Genomic DNA, 15,935 nt, shown 5'->3' on the forward strand with positions numbered 1-15,935 from the left:
AAGTTTACAGAATCTTATTTTCTTTCACAGTAATTTAACGTCAAAAAACAATAGGTCTTCACTGTGAGATGTATGATTCACCAAAAAGTACACCATAATATATTCTACAGTATCACTCTATTTTTCACAGTGAAAATCTGGGAACCACATCTGCCAGCGGTTTACCATAATTTTGAACGTTTTAATAATATGCTGTATTGTGTTACACAATTGCACTGCATTTATTACTGGGAGACTTAAATCAGGTTTACAGACCTTTTGTTGTTTTGACATGATTTATTGGAAATAGGTTTAAAATATCTTTATTTTTCATAGCAATTTACCCTAAAATAACAACAGCTCTTCACTGTGAAATTTATGGTTACCAAAAAGTATGCAGTAATGTATAATTTACTATAAACTCCACTTTGTTTTTGCAGTATATTATAAATTGATCTGAGCTCTTGTGTTTATATTAACTCATTATTTATGTATTTCAAAGGTGAGGACAGATTATAGAGCATTTTAAAAACAAAGATAAGGAACACAATAGTGTAAAGAAACTACATACAACAAAAACACTATAGTGTATTCAACAAATAGAACAAAATGTGGAGAAATTCAGCTGTATATTTTATTTTATTTTAACCATAGAGCTTGTTGTGTTAGTAATTGAATCCAAAACAAATTATTTCTCCTGTTTGAATTATGGTTTTCAGTTTTAGTATCACTATAATCATTATTATCTGTTTTTTGTTTTGTAATACAAAGTCCTTTTGAAACTAAGATATTTCTTATTTATGACTTAATGTCTAATTCCACCCCATCCCCACCTTAGCTGGGGTTAAAGACGATCATAACGTTTCAATAAAAAGATACAGAATTTTGGATCGTTTGAGTTGATGTCTCAACAGCAGAATGAATCTTTCCAAAACTGAGCCTCTGGTGCCCTCTATCTTTTCATAGTGAAAGTAGCCAAAAGACAAAAAAAATCATCATCTCTCAAATGTAAATGACCATCTGTGTCAATTGTCTGCAACAATTATGACATGCAGACACCAGTTTATTATGGACATTCATTATTTCCATACAGATAATTTTAGGTTTACCTTCATGGTAATGTTAAATACTCTGAAAATGTTCCAAACAGCAACACACCACTTTGATTTATTTTTTATTTTTTATCTACAACAGTGTCTGCAGGTCACTTTCTTTCGAGTAAAACTGTTCCTTTGTTCTGCCTTTTTCTAACACAGTTGTGGCATGTTGTGTCCACCTGGAGTACTGTTGACCTTCTGCAAGACAGCTCGCTAGTTAAAGAAGTCCATTTTCAAGGCTCTTCTTGCTCATATCAAAACTCCATTATAGATTTTACCTCCAGGGGAACCCAGGGCTCACAAGGTCCTTGGCAATTTTACCTGAGGAAGAAGCTAAAAGGATTTGAATCTCCGAGGATGGGCAAAGAAGGGAGGGAGGGGAGGGGAGGGGAGGGTGTGAGGACGAGAGCGAGGGTGGGATGCGCACCCTAGGACCCGAGCCCCCTAATCTGTGTCTGCCAAGCAGGGAGCAAAACAGAGCAAAGGAAAAAAAAATGGAGATTTGGAGACGGTTCAGTGGCAGTGAACCCTGAACATCAGGGCCTGCAGAAGCAGAAAGAGGCAAGGAAGCCTTGAAATACAAGAGGTGGAAAAGAAGAGCTGGGAGCTTGTTGTCAAGAGTTTACCGGGGGAGGGGGGGTAGCTTCAGCTCACAGAAACAGGACTTCCATTACATTTAACATATATGAAAGAATAACAGCTCTCTCCTCACACCATTCTTAACTATGTGTACTAACAAGACAGATGGAGGCCAAAGATGCAGACAGATCACATCAGGACATCTGTCACTTCATGGCAACAGCCTCCTTAATAAGTGACAAGGCTTCCTCACCCCGTGGGCACAGGATGGGGGGAGGCGGGGTAGTGTCTCTGAGCTGTGGCTGTGCAAAGCAGCCGTCAAAGTCATGCAGCAGTGCCCCCCTCATTTTTCTTTTTCTTTTTTTAAAACAGCTCGTCCCAATTACAGCCAATCACATGCAATCTGTGCCCTTGATTATCATCCTGGGCAAAAGACATCAAAGCTGCCTTAGATGGGTGCTGACACGAGGCTGCACAGTAATTAATGGACTTTGCTGGAGAGAGTTTCATCACCAAATGTTTTCGAAATACCGAGCATCTTCATTTGCGCAGAGGAGGGAGGGGCATATGCGTGGATAGAGAGGAATGCCCCACAGAAATAATTAAAACGTAATTACAGCTCGTCAGCTGGGCAAGTGCTCACAAAGTGCTGTCGCTATTCCACCGCTTTCCTCAGGTCATCAGCAGAGCAGAAGGCCATGTGCAGACCCAGAATGCACCACGTAGCCATGCTTGTACTAAACGAAACAACTAACTACCAGAAAAACAAGGAGGAAACTGAATCTGCTGTAATGATCGGATTCCAAATGAATTTTTCTTGTTGTTGTTCCACTCACACAGCATAAGTCCTTATCCTCATTAAACTCCCACTTTTGTTAAAAAGATGTTGTCTGCCAAGGACAAACCAGGCAGCACTTTAAAAAAATCAGAACATTCCCAGCAGGTCATTAAAGCAATGAGTTGTTTCCTCAGCTGATGGTTCAAAGTGTTTGCTCCTTGCAGGGCTGAGGTAAACAGACTGAGACAGTCTCTGACAGCGACAGCATGTTAGCCCTGTCCCCAGGTTGGAGCAAGGCTTGGCGACTTTTCAGCGATGACTACTTCTTACATGGGTGGCGTGCAGGCTTGGAGAAGGGTTAGTGCATGCTAACTGTTTGAAACGAGTGCTAAGGCCGCAGTTTGATCCCAAAGGAGTAATGAAGGTTGGCTCGTGGGCCATGTATTCTCTTCATCCATCTGATGGCAGACCTATAACAACCTTAGTGTCAGAACAGTTTAAAATCATCTTTCTTCTCACTGATGCTATGCTCAGAGTCCTTGTAAAACAAGTTTATCTCTTCCAGTGAGCTGCAGAGGAGCCAAACAGCAAAATGGACCCAATCAATTCTGCTATGTTCAAGGGGCTGTTCAGATCATTTGAAGTCGGGTTCTGTGAAGTGGATGTAAAGAATTATTTTTCTCATCTATTGGAGATAGTGCCACTAAAAGATATACTCTGGAATGGCCACTGAATGTACTAGGCAAGATTTGTGGCCGCCATCTTCCTAGATGCTATGACTATCACTCTGTAATGCTTCAAGTCAAAGCCACACATTCTTAACACCTTATCCAACTGTATGCTGTATAATCAGTTCAGAAATGCATAGAAATAGCCTTATTTTACTTAAATAACGTCATATCATGCATATTGGGAAAACAGGGGAAAATGGTATTTTGTAATGAGTCTCCCACGAAGTCTGGTCAAGCGTTAGCAGAGGTAAAATGCCAACCCAGTGCTACCAATACTGTTCTAAATTACCACCCATCCATCCATTCATCCATTCATCCATTCATTCATTCATTCATTCATTCATTCATTCATTCATTTTCTTTTCCGGGTTGCGGGGAGCTAGTGCCTACCACACATGCACGGGAAGAACATGTAAACTCCACACAGAAAGGCTGGGAGGCGAACCTGCAACACTCTTGCTGTGAAGCCAGAGCCGAACATAACTGCACTTGAAGTATATAAATACTTTATATAACTGTATATAACTTAAACTTATAAAATGTAGGTTTTTTTCTCATAATTCTAGAAACATTTAAAGTTTATATAACATGCATTTCAGTATTTAGACATGGAAAACTGCAGGGAAAACAGGGATGAGACGGATCCAAGTGGTAGAATCTGTGCGAGCTCCGACTGTCAGAAAGTGCTCATTTAAACAAAGTTTATCAATAAGACATACCAACACAACCCAGTCTTGTCGTAACTGGGAGGTCGTATCATCATGACCTAATACTGAACTACGGACAGTCATGCGGTATACAGGGCTATGCTGTTACGCCAAATGAGGACATCTCAAAGAGCCTACAGGTATGTAGCATTTAGTCATTAAATGAATGCAAGCCATTAAATGTTATTAGGAAGCATTATGTTTGATTCTCAAGTGCATTAAAAATGTTTTAGTAGTTCCCAAGAAAAATAATTGAGATACACAATTTCAGATCCTTTGAATAATATACAATTATAAAGTGTTATGTACATCAGTGTAAACATATGGGGCCATTTGCATTTTGGTGATATATCCCTTTGGCCAGTCAGCACACAGTCTTTGTGTAGTGGTGGTTGTAAGTGAAGATAGGGAGACAGCCAGTAAAACTGACAAACTCTATTACAAATGTGCTAGCAAGTCAGACACCATTACAGGACTGCTTCGCTCTCTCTAACGGTCTCATCCTCCTGTGCAGTTCTACTTAACCCAGCCTCTTCAGCCCTACGGTGTCACAGTAGTGCCATCTAGGGACCATAAGTAATAACAGCAACAACAGCAACATAAATGCATTCACTGCGTAAACTTCAGAACACAGCACGTCAGAAACTTGGCAGGATTGAAATGAGGAAAATACTAGGAGCACAGAAGAAATGAGGAAATGCAAATTCCAGCAAAAGTGGATGGAAAACAGGGTTATTGGGTCAGGGTAGAGCTGCTGCCTGATAATTGGCAAGGTGGAGAAGGATATCACCATGACTGTTTAAACTAAAGAGCTTAGGACAGTGGAGGTAAATGCTGTGAAATGTCACTTGTGCTTTGACGGCCAGAAATCAGCAGTAGGAGGCAGAAAAAGTGGTTACCCGTGTACAGCGCCTTTTGACCAACAACGTAATGTGTTTAACAGCTACAGCTACAAAGAGTGGCACAAACTGCACAGCTGCAGTTTTTACAGCTTTCATTCAAGCTGCTACCGTCGGAAAATCAAGCACCTTCGAGCATATTATGGATTGGGGTGGGGGTACGGGGTACAAACGCAAAGAACTGAAAACATTAGGTCAGAATTTGAAGCAAAAGTTAGCAAACTCATTCAGATACATAAACAATGAAGAACATTTTGACAAATTGCAAAAGAATATAGAAAGATAAAAAAAATTGAATTGCACTTGCTCAAAGAAAGAACATTTCATAAATAATAAAACAAGCTCTGATTAAAAACTGGAATAAAAAAAATAGAGCAATAAAATACATTTTTTGCTTTAATCAAAGGCAGTGACAAAGACAGTCTCCAACTTTGTTTTAAAGGAGCTCACAGGCGGAGCAGTCCGGCAGTTTTCTGAGAGTTTCTTCCAAATATTTGGTCCATAAAAGATGAATGCAGCTTCTGCATGTTTGGTTCTGACTCTGGGGACAGAGAGCAGATTTGATCCAGACGACCTCAGAGGTCTCGATGATTCCTAATGCAGCAGAAGATCACAGATGCATTTTGAACCCAGACTGCTTAGTGCTTTGTAAGCCAGGCAGCAACAAGATTTTAAAATTAATTCTCTGAGCAACATGATGGCTTCCTGTGTAAAGACCTCAGAACTGGACTGACGGGATTGACTCTCTTTTTCGGAGCCTCTCTTTGCATATTATCCAAATAAAACATTTTTTTTTAACTATGGATCTGGTCAGCTGGTCTCTCAACGCAATTGATCGAATTTTCTCGATGTGAAGGCTGACCAAAGGAGAGCCAGCTTGCCCTGAGAAGACATTTTTCGCTGGATACACGTTGGATTCCTGGAAACGTTGGAATCCTGTTTGTCTATCGAGTCTTTCTGTGGAAGATGTGGAAGATCTTTATATATTTGGATTTTTGATAACAGGATTTCTGGATGAGGCAGTTACCTGACTTATCATCAAATTCGTTTGATGGGTTCGGCGATCAACAATCAAACTCTGTGGTTACGGGAGCTGAATTGTAAGCTGAATGCGATCCTTTTACAGGACCGCAGACTGAATTGCGGTTCCAGGACTCATGAATAATATGGTTTCATCTTGGAGAAAGTTGCTCGTTCGAAACAGGCGGAATGGTCCCGGAATTTGGCTGTTTGGATTCGCCATTAAGAAGTATCAGCAAGACTTTCAAGGCTGACAGAAAACAAGACTGCCTGAACCAAAACAATTACTGTTTGTTTGTGAATTGGCTCCCCTAGGCTGACCTTGGTCAGCTATCTTGAAATTTCTCCTGGAACTATGCAGACAATATGCTCTGCTCCCTCTGCCTAAGGACATCTGTGAATCCGTTCAGAGCTCGCTGATAAAATTCCATCACATTATCAATGACAATGGCCTCTGTGACGTGATTCGTGGACTTCTTTACAAACACACACACACACACACACACACACATTCACTCACCCCACTGCCTCCAACCACCTCTACATGCACACACACACACTCTCCGCTGTTTCTGCTGTTTCTGAGTCATCACTCTCACTCCCCCCCCACCCCCCACCCCCCACNCACACACACACACACACATACGCACACTTACTGCTGTTTCTGAGTAATCTCTCTCACCCCCCCTTCCTCCTTAATTATCTTAGTTAGTAATTCTTAGGTCGGCCGTATAGCGGGCCTTCTGGTACTATTTAGAAAGTTTGGCACCGTTAGTCTTAGCATTATCATGTTTTAGCTTATTTAGCCCTCCTGTACGATTAGTTTAGTTCTGTACATTTAGTTTAGTTTAGTTTATCCTTAGCTCATACTTTAGATATAGTTAGATTGTTAGATTCCTAATTGTTGTTTAGTTTAGCTCTGTCTTAGCTCATGTTTAGATGTGTTTAGTTAATCGGATTATAATTTCATTTAGATTTTTTTAGCTACTATTTTGACTGTCTTGGCTCATGCTTAGATATGTCTGGTTTCGTCATTTTATTTAGATTATCCTATATTTCATTTAGATTTTACATGATTCATTTAGAATACATGATTGTTGTTTTTTTCTTTTTTGTGTTTCATTGTGTTGGATTCTGTTTTTGTTTCTGTTGTAAAGCACTTTGGATTGCCTTGTTGCTGAAAAGCGCTATATAAATAAATCTCACACACTTCACTTCTTGGTCTTTGTGAGTAGCAGTGTTCTGGATCAGCGGCAGCTGTATGATAGTTTTTAGAAAGAACAAAAAATACTCTATTTCAATAGTAAAATTGTCTAAAGATGAATGCATGGACAAGTTTTCATAAGTCCTGCAGAGACATCAAGTCCTTTAATTTTAGCTCTATTCTTTAGGTGGTAGAAGGCCGTCCCAGTAACTGTTTTAATGTGGTTGTTTATACTCAGGTCTGAGTACATGAAATTGCCATTAAAAAGCATTACGGGGCACATTATGGGGCACATCAAAGGCAATGAGGGGTTCAGTGTCTTGCCCAGGGACACTTCATGCGACTGCATACTGGTCGAATCGAACCTTCGACTCTCTCGTTGGAGGATGGCTGCTGTAACCACTGAGCCACAGCCGTTCTAAATAAGATATGTCGTTCTAAAACCTGAATTTACTTTTCTGCACTGATGGTGCCTTTCCAGATGGGTAAGATGCCCCAGTCATAGGCACAAATGCACCTCCACACTACCAGAGAGGCAGGCTTTTGAACTGTCTGTTGATAACAGGCCAGATAGTACCTCTCCTTTTTAATATGGATGATGCGACATCCATAGCTGCTAAAAAGAATTGCATGTTTTGATTTGTCTTTTCAATTAGCATCAGTTCATTTTAAATGAGCTTTGGTCCAGAGAAGAGGGCAGCATTTCTGAATATGGTTTCTTCTTTGCATGATAGAGCTTTAACCTGCATTTGTGGATGCCTTGGTAAACCGTATTTACAGACAATTTTGGGTTTTTTCTTTTACATTACTGTGCCTTCCTGTCAGTACACTACAAGTCAGTCCAACTTGATTCTGGATTCTAAAACTGAGTAAACTGATAGTTCTACATAATTACCTCCGCAGAGGAGGTTATGTTTTCAGTAGTGATGGTTAGTTTGTCCATCCATGTCTGTCTCTCTGTCTGTTAGAAAGAAAATTTAAAAAATAATGAACAAATTTTGCTAAAATTTTCAGAAAATGTTGGGTTGTCACAAAAAACAAGTGATCATATTTTGGTGGTGATCTGGATAACGATCCAAATCCTACAGTTCTTTAATGACCCTATGGCCTTGGCAGAGGTTTGAGCTCTCCGAGTGCTTCTAATTACTATTATTTGTGGAAGGTATAAATTTACCTAAGCATTGCGGTAAACTGTAGTGTAGGTAACTTGTCACTGTAGCACAGACACAGATTTATTTATTTTTTGAATTTATATATATATATATATATATATATATATATATATATATATTGTTTAGCATAGGCACACATAACAGACAAACCAGGGAAAAAAAACAAACAGAAAATGTCACGTTTTCATACAATGTGACCTTTTATCTGAACTAATATGGCATAATACTCACGTATGACACAAATTACCACATTCTTTCAACTGCAGGTTCTGGTAATTGCAACAGTTGATGGCAAATCATTAGATAGCTGAGATGTTTATGATCTGCTGCCATTCTGGCAATGACTAAGGATGCTCACCTGGCACCTAGCAAGTTGGTGGTACAAATTATTGTCTTGTTAGGATAGACTGCACTGGACTTGGCCAGTCCAGTGGATCTTGTTTAAAATTAAAAATACACCTCAGAAAATGTTTTTTCAGGTGTTGACTTTTGTTAATTCAGATAGTGCTTACCTTGTTGCTGTATTTTCAAGTATTTTTTTTCTAATACACATACCTGTAATTATTATAAGCCTAAAAAAAAAGTCATGTAACATCATGATTGTGTGCAGGGGAGTAGGCAGGACTTAAAGCCCCACATCCCTAGTGCTCAGACTCTGATTCCAAAAATACCACTTGGCAGTTTCCATAAACTGGATCCTACTGGCTTCAGTTCCCAACAACAAGAGAAGATGGGGGACACTTGGTTTATAATATATACAGTATTTGTTTCCAAGACATATTACAAAATCCCAAGTTCTCTTAATTCAGTTTTACACCCTTTTCTGTTAATTTCTAGGCTTTTTGACATTTAAGTAAAAACTTTTCCTTTAAAAATACAAAACAGACTAAACATGTATGATGGAAAACAACACTTCTGAAAAGAAAGTGTCTGTTTGTGTAATAGGTTTATAATTCTAATGACTGGGTTGAAGTCTTTAATTCAACATCAATTCAGAATAAAATTTGTGTTTCAGAAAATACAACAGAATAAATTAAAAAAATGAAATCGGAAATGTTTTTTTCCAGACTTTATTTTCTCTTTTTGCAAATTTTTAGACCTGGAGACTCCTAAAAGCAAATGTCATGACTTTTAAGATACATTTTGGTACAATAGGAACCAAGTTAACACTGAGGTGAGGCGAAAACTAAACAGACAAATAGTCATAACGCATAAAATCATCCAAAAGATAGGGTAAATTTAATGTTAAAACTAATAAATGCATCTGTAAATGATGCAACATTGCATCAGTACAGTTGCTTTTCAGCTTGTTTCTTGTCTGTGCTTTTCTGTGCAAAGTTTGCATGTTTCTCCTGTGACTCTCCACAGTCCAGACATGCATGTTAGGTTAGGAGGTGATGAGCTGAGGTTGTACCTCCTAATGTCAGCTCCAGCCCCTCTGTCACCTTGAATACGCCAAAAGGGGGAAACAAAACCCACCACCGCCAGCAAAAATACTAATAATATTATTACCAGATCACAGATGTTGGGTTTCTGATGCCCTTGTGGTCTCTCCATAAACCTCCTAGAAGACCTGTTATGTTTAGATTGTTGCAAGTTGTCAGATTACTGACAATACATTCTGATCTGGATACTAACTTGTTGTAAGATAAATACACTTCTGTATATAACCAGGAAGTAATGTGAGAAGGTGAGAACCAGTTAGACAGTTTTAAAATAACCAAGTCTTAACGAAGAAGAAATTAAGGCATATGAAACCATACTAGAATTTGATGGATAAATTTTAAGCTTAAAAGAAAAAAGGTAATAATTACTAAGATATTTAATTAGCATTATTTTAATTTTAAAAAAAAAGCTCAAAACTATCATGCAGGCTGAAAATATCTTTCTAGAGTACTTCACAATACTTTATATTTGTCAAAGAGTTTGCACTATTGCACAGCTTCCACTAGAGGGCAGTACAGCTTTACCTTATTACCTGTATAATAAGGTAAAGCACAGATATTTTTTTAACTAACCATTACATCTCTGAATGCATGTTCGACACATCTATAAGTTTCACTGTTGAAAGTTAGTGATAACTACATGTTTTTTACAGGAAGAGCAGGAAGAGCGAGGTTTGGACCCATTTTCACACAGTTGTCAGAAACACAACTACTGGATTAGTTTCAGTCAGAGTTATATCCAGCTTCACTGGGTGTCCAAAACCAAACCTGCACATTTGCTAAACATAAAGAGGAAATATTTGAAATGCTGAACTACTGCTGACACTTGCTGCAATCTTTACAGAGCAAATTGTTTTATCTGTTATCAAAATATCTTTTGAACCACAGAAGAGATGTCAGTAAATCTTTAAGAACATAATCATTGGTTGTGCATTTACAACTCATTAACTTTTGGAGTAGACCAAATTCAAGGTGGCCACCATAGCTAATTAATCTTATCCAAAACAAAAATGGTTATAACTCAGTCAGTTTTACAGATATTGAGCTAAAATTTGTTTCGGTAGTAGCTGAGAGTCATGCTCAACAAGCTATGACAGATTATGCAAGAGCTTGCAAAACTGAATGAGATTGTGCAAGGCTCATTTGCAAGGTTTTACCAAAACAGCTACAATCCCTGGTTATTATAAGATGATCGAAGTTTAAAACTCTGGCAGAAAAGTTGGCGGGTGGGTGACATGAATTCCTTCAAGGAATTCTAAACCTTTAGTTTTTTATAGCTTTTGAAGAGGCCACATGGAACCAATTAGTCTGCATGATGGTGCAGATGGTTAGCCCTGTTAGAAATAAGGTCCTTGGTTTGACTCCCTGCTGGGGCCTTTTTCCTACAAAGTTGTCTCCCTGTCACTCCATAACTTTCTATATGGTTCCACAAACCAAAAGCATTCATGTTAGGTTAACTGGCAACTTTAATTTGGCTCCATCTGAGATATGATTGTCTCTATGTGACGCTGTGATGGACGGGTATCCAGTCCAGGGTTTGTAACCCACCTCTCACCCACTGGAGCCAGGCACCAGCTCCCCTTAGATCCTTGCACAGGTTCAAGTGGAAACAGAAAATTAATAAATGGATCCAAGTGCTATAACACAGTCAGGCGCATATGTAAATGCAGGTTGACGAGAAAATGCTATATATATTTTTTTTTTATTATTTCTTACAACAAATAAATTCAGAATTAATAAATGCAATCAAAATATTTCAGACCTCAATATTCAACTACATGTTTTTGGAACATATATAAAAGCATTGAGGTAAACGTTTGTCTTTACTTCTAGCATTTATTCCTTTTACCGGGTATAGAGGATGACATTTGATTTTAAAACAAGGCTTAGAAAGTGCAGTGCACAACTAATACAATACAAAATGCATACAAATTACACATACACACACACAAAATGTTTCCAAGAATAAAAAATACTGACATAAAAGCAAAGCTACAGGTAATAAGAAGTGAGATTGTGGTCGTCATGGTGGTTGAAGACACTAATAAAAAGTGATGGCATGCTTAAAGACTCTTGATGGGAAACGTCACAAAACGAGAAAGTTACAAAACTCATTGGGAATATATTTTGTTGTGTAGTTGTAATTGCATATTCAAAGGTAGAAAGTAAAGGGGTTGAAAAAAAGACATTTAAACTTCAGGTCCTTCACTTTAGTTTTCTGCCACCTTCATTAGTTGTAAGTCTAGTAAGAAAAGGTTTTAAAAGGTTGTACCAACACAATTAAAAAATATGTTTCTGTGATTTTAAAAGTAAGTGAATATTTCTGTTTTAGGTTAATCTGACAGTAACTAAAGTGCTCAGTAAATACTACAACAGTGGTGAGGTCTGACTTATCGGGGTAATATCACGTTTGGAAATATGTGCTGCTTTGAAAATGGAGACAAAAACAAAAACAAAAAAAAAAAGTCTGAATTTACCGACTATTTAGAGAAGCTACCAATTTTTTGTTTGTTTTTGTGAATACATGGACAAGACTGGTGTCAAGTGAATAAATGTTTAATTTGAAGCTACAGTAAGGTAGATAGCTAGTTAACTGAGCTTTGTATTTAGACAGTAGAGAGAAGATATCTGGATTTTTTTCTTTCTGAAATTTGACAAATTTACAAGTATCAGAATATATTTATTTTACTTGCCAAGAAGGATAGACACAATTTTTCTCTACTGATAAACAAAGGCATATGTGGGTGGCAACAAAGAAAAGCGTACTTTCAAAATGGTGGCCTACTCATTAAATTAATAGTTTATGTGGACAATACATTACAGTGAGTTAATCTAGAGATACCCCAAATAAATCACAATGATAAATAAAAAGACAATTTTAGGGTTATGATGTTTCTCAAATCCCTTATAGACATTAAAGCAGAAAAAACTGGAATTAACGTGAATAACAATGTCTTTCAACATGCCTAAACATGTTCATATTACACTAAAAACTAAAATAGTCAACTATTAAACAAGCCTTAATATCAGTTCAGATAAATTTTCTACATAATACTATACTTGTAGGCTACGTGCTAGGCTAAACTACAGGGTGTGCTGAAATAAAACTTATTTCAGTTGTATACTTTAAATAAGACCAATTATGAAATGCATATTGTGCCTTGTTATTATCGTCCCTCACTGAGACATTTACAGCCGTTTGCAAAGGAAACACTAGCTTCCTGGTTTATGTTTTCTTTGACTTCAATAGGGAGCGACTCAAAGAGGTGGTCTTCTACTACCAGGCAGCTCCTACGGAGAAGGTTGCAGAGGCCAAGCTGAACTGGGAGACGATCTAGACAGTTTCCCTTCAGTTCCAGGTGTGTGAGCTGCGAGAGGTGGCCAATTTTCTCTGGAATGGAGGTGATGCAGTTGTGGCTGAGGCACAATGTCCTTAACATGGCACACTTGAACAGCTGCTTTGGGACTACCTCGACCTTGTTACCCGCAATGCTAAAATGTTGGAGATTCTGCAAAAAGCCTACCTCTGGCGGTATTACCGTTATGGAATTATGGCTAACATCAAGGTATCTTAACTTAAGAAGAGCAAATAACGATGAGGGGAGAGATTCCAGCTTGTTGTGTGAGAAATGGAGCAACTCCAGGTTTTTAACATGACTGATTGACAGTGGTATGCTGATGATTTTGTTATACCAAAGTTTGAGGCAAACTAGTCTTTTGAGGTGCTGAAAGCTGATGACCTCCTCTATGGTCCGAATGTTGTTGGACTTCAGATCAAGTTCCTGGAGGTTGTTCAAACTGAAAATGGCATGGGGTATCCGCTCGAGCTCACAGTTATGAAGCTCCAGCTCTGCAAGGTTAATCATTTTTTTCAAAGTGTTCAGCACTACAAGCTTTGTGCCGTCGTTATGAATAACCAGCCGGAGGAGATGTGGGGACAGATCTGTTATGTTTGTCGGGACTTTGGTCAGGTTGCTTTTGAGATGCAAAATCTTCAAGTGCCTGAGATCTCGCAGAGACTCAAGTCCGATCAGTTTGTTGTTCTCAGAGTTCAGGTTACCCACCAAATACAACTCCCGCAGATTTTTCAACAAGTATACCCAGCTAGGAATCTCAGCAACGTCTGTGAATTTGACATGAAGGCACCGGAGGTTATCACAGAGGAAAATGAAAGCGTTCTGCTCAACTTTGGCCGGACAGTGATAAAGGTGTAACTCCTGAAGGTTGATCATTTGTGAGATCTTAGCTGTCATCTTGGCCTCTGGAATTAATTCTAATTTCAGGATTTCCAAGTCAGTGAGGTCAAACACAGCATCTGGCACACCAGACAGCATAAAGAGATGAAGCTCCAATTTGTCTTGAGTGTTGCGGGTAACATGCTGCCGCAACTTCTCAAAGGTCCACTCATGGTTAAGACTGATCTCCCGGAGTTTGTTTTCACTCACCTCCGAGAGAAAAACCCCAAAACGCTTTGAATACAATTGGTCGTACTGGTCAACCATGTGGAGGAGGAACGCAAAATCATTCTTCACATCAGGAATGTCACTGAAACTGCTCTCCTCTCTCACTTTTTCAAAAGAATACTCCTTCAGGGGTCGTCGAAAAAGCCAGAACAGTGTGTAAATGCAGATAACGCCATAAACACATATAAGCACAATATAACAGACAAGAAGCTTCTTTAACATAAAAGCCATATTATGTGTACAGTGGAACTTGACATATCCAGTCAAATGCTTTATTTCGGGTTCACACACATGATTAAAGTTGATAGACGCCACAAATGTCATTGTGTAACACAAGATTAAAATAAATTTTACAGTTTTGATGACTGTCTGAATAGCATAGAGGCGGTAAATCAAATCACTGTCTTCCACATGGGCGCGGAATTTCCGGACTTTCTCAAACAAAGCCTTAGCTTGCTCGCCATCTTTTTTGTCCAGTATGGTCATGGAGGGAATTTCACTCACAAGCTTTTCAGCAGAAAAGGTGACCCCAGATTTAGTCAACATTTGGGCCGACTGGTTCGGACTGCCCTCCTCGCTGCATGTGGAAAGATGTTTTAGGAGAGAGGAGGCACCCGCCAACCTCTGCTTGTTTTCCTCTGAGTCCTCGCATGCAGTCTCAGACAGAGCTTTGGTAGTCCAGGGGGACTCAAAGCATTTCCCAAGTATGGAGACAAAATGCTCTACTTTTGAACTCGTCTTTGGGTATTTAAACCAGAAATTGCTACTAACCATTAATACAATAGTATGAATAAGAGCAAGGTATGGGAAATATTTGGAATACCATGGAAGAGCAACATGATAGCACATCTGGTTGACAAAAACATACTGCTGAAAATCCAGCTTGGTCCTGACACCTGTAGGCAGGGGCTGCCCAAACGTAGGAGACTGTGTGAAGTGAATTGTAGGGGTGATGCTATTAGGAGGCCTTTTAGCCATTAAAGGAGCAGCTTGTTCCCCAATTGCATTTTCTTTCCTCCAGAAATTATCAGCTGGGTCTAGTGGTTGGGATCCCAGGAAACCTCCAGACCCCTCTGGCGTCTGCTCCAAGATAGGAAGACAAACCACTTGGTCTTTGGTTAGCTGCATGGTTCCAGAAAATATAGCCAACATCAGCATGACAATGCCCAGATAATCCATAAAGACATCCCACCACGGTTTCAGAATCCTGTAGGTTGGCTGGATGTCATTCAGAGAAGCTACTTCTGTGAGGGTGAACATCCCTGCAAGAAAGACAATGAATTAGCCAAATAGGTTTCACATAATAGGAAAATATGAATGTTATTTCAAGACACTACATTTTTATAAACATTTTTTGCAATTGGATTTAACTACTGAAAGGCTTACCTATGACACCATCTGTGTCCATTTAGGGGCCCAGAAAAGAGAGTATGTTACTGTTACAGCTACTTTGCTTTCTCGTAAAAGGTTTAGGCCAAAACAGATGTGAGATGCTTTCAGCTATTCCTTTCTTTATAGTATGTGAGGCAACCCCCTTTCCTGTTTACCACCAGCATCCTGCTTCTGGGTAGGTGTTGTGAAAGGTGAAAATGGTGGAAACGAGGCGAGTCACAAACCTGACCCAGTGAGACCTCACAGTGAGGAAACCCAGGCCCTATCTGGTCAGGAGGGGGAGAGCAACCCTCCATATCAAGATAACATCACCCAGCCTGCTGTGACCGGGGAGGATGGTCAAGACTTGCTGTTTGTTCAGCCTGCTGAGCTTGCATATGGAACCATGCCGTGCCAGGCCTTCTCATACCCTCAACTAGCTGGGGTGGTGAACCCTGCGTTCACCTACTATAACTCTCCAGTAATGGGG

The 15,935-nt window shown here is 39.2% G+C and overlaps 1 protein-coding gene across 1 annotated transcript in view; it reads right to left on the reverse strand.

Annotated features, from left to right (window-relative positions):
- Positions 1–11,427: 11,427 nt before the first annotated feature.
- Positions 11,428–15,935, reverse strand: part of lrrc8db (leucine rich repeat containing 8 VRAC subunit Db) — a 27,070-nt gene continuing 22,562 nt past the window's right edge. Inside the window, exon 2 of the mRNA XM_017425235.3 lies at positions 11,428–15,336. Coding sequence (XP_017280724.1) covers positions 12,779–15,334 — 2,556 coding nt within the window. The 5' untranslated portion in view covers positions 15,335–15,336 and the 3' untranslated portion in view covers positions 11,428–12,778. The remainder of the gene's footprint in view (positions 15,337–15,935) is intronic.

The sequence above is a fragment of the Kryptolebias marmoratus genome, linkage group LG24 (genome assembly GCF_001649575.2).
Source record: "Kryptolebias marmoratus isolate JLee-2015 linkage group LG24, ASM164957v2, whole genome shotgun sequence".
Taxonomy (NCBI): Eukaryota; Metazoa; Chordata; class Actinopteri; order Cyprinodontiformes; family Rivulidae; genus Kryptolebias; species Kryptolebias marmoratus.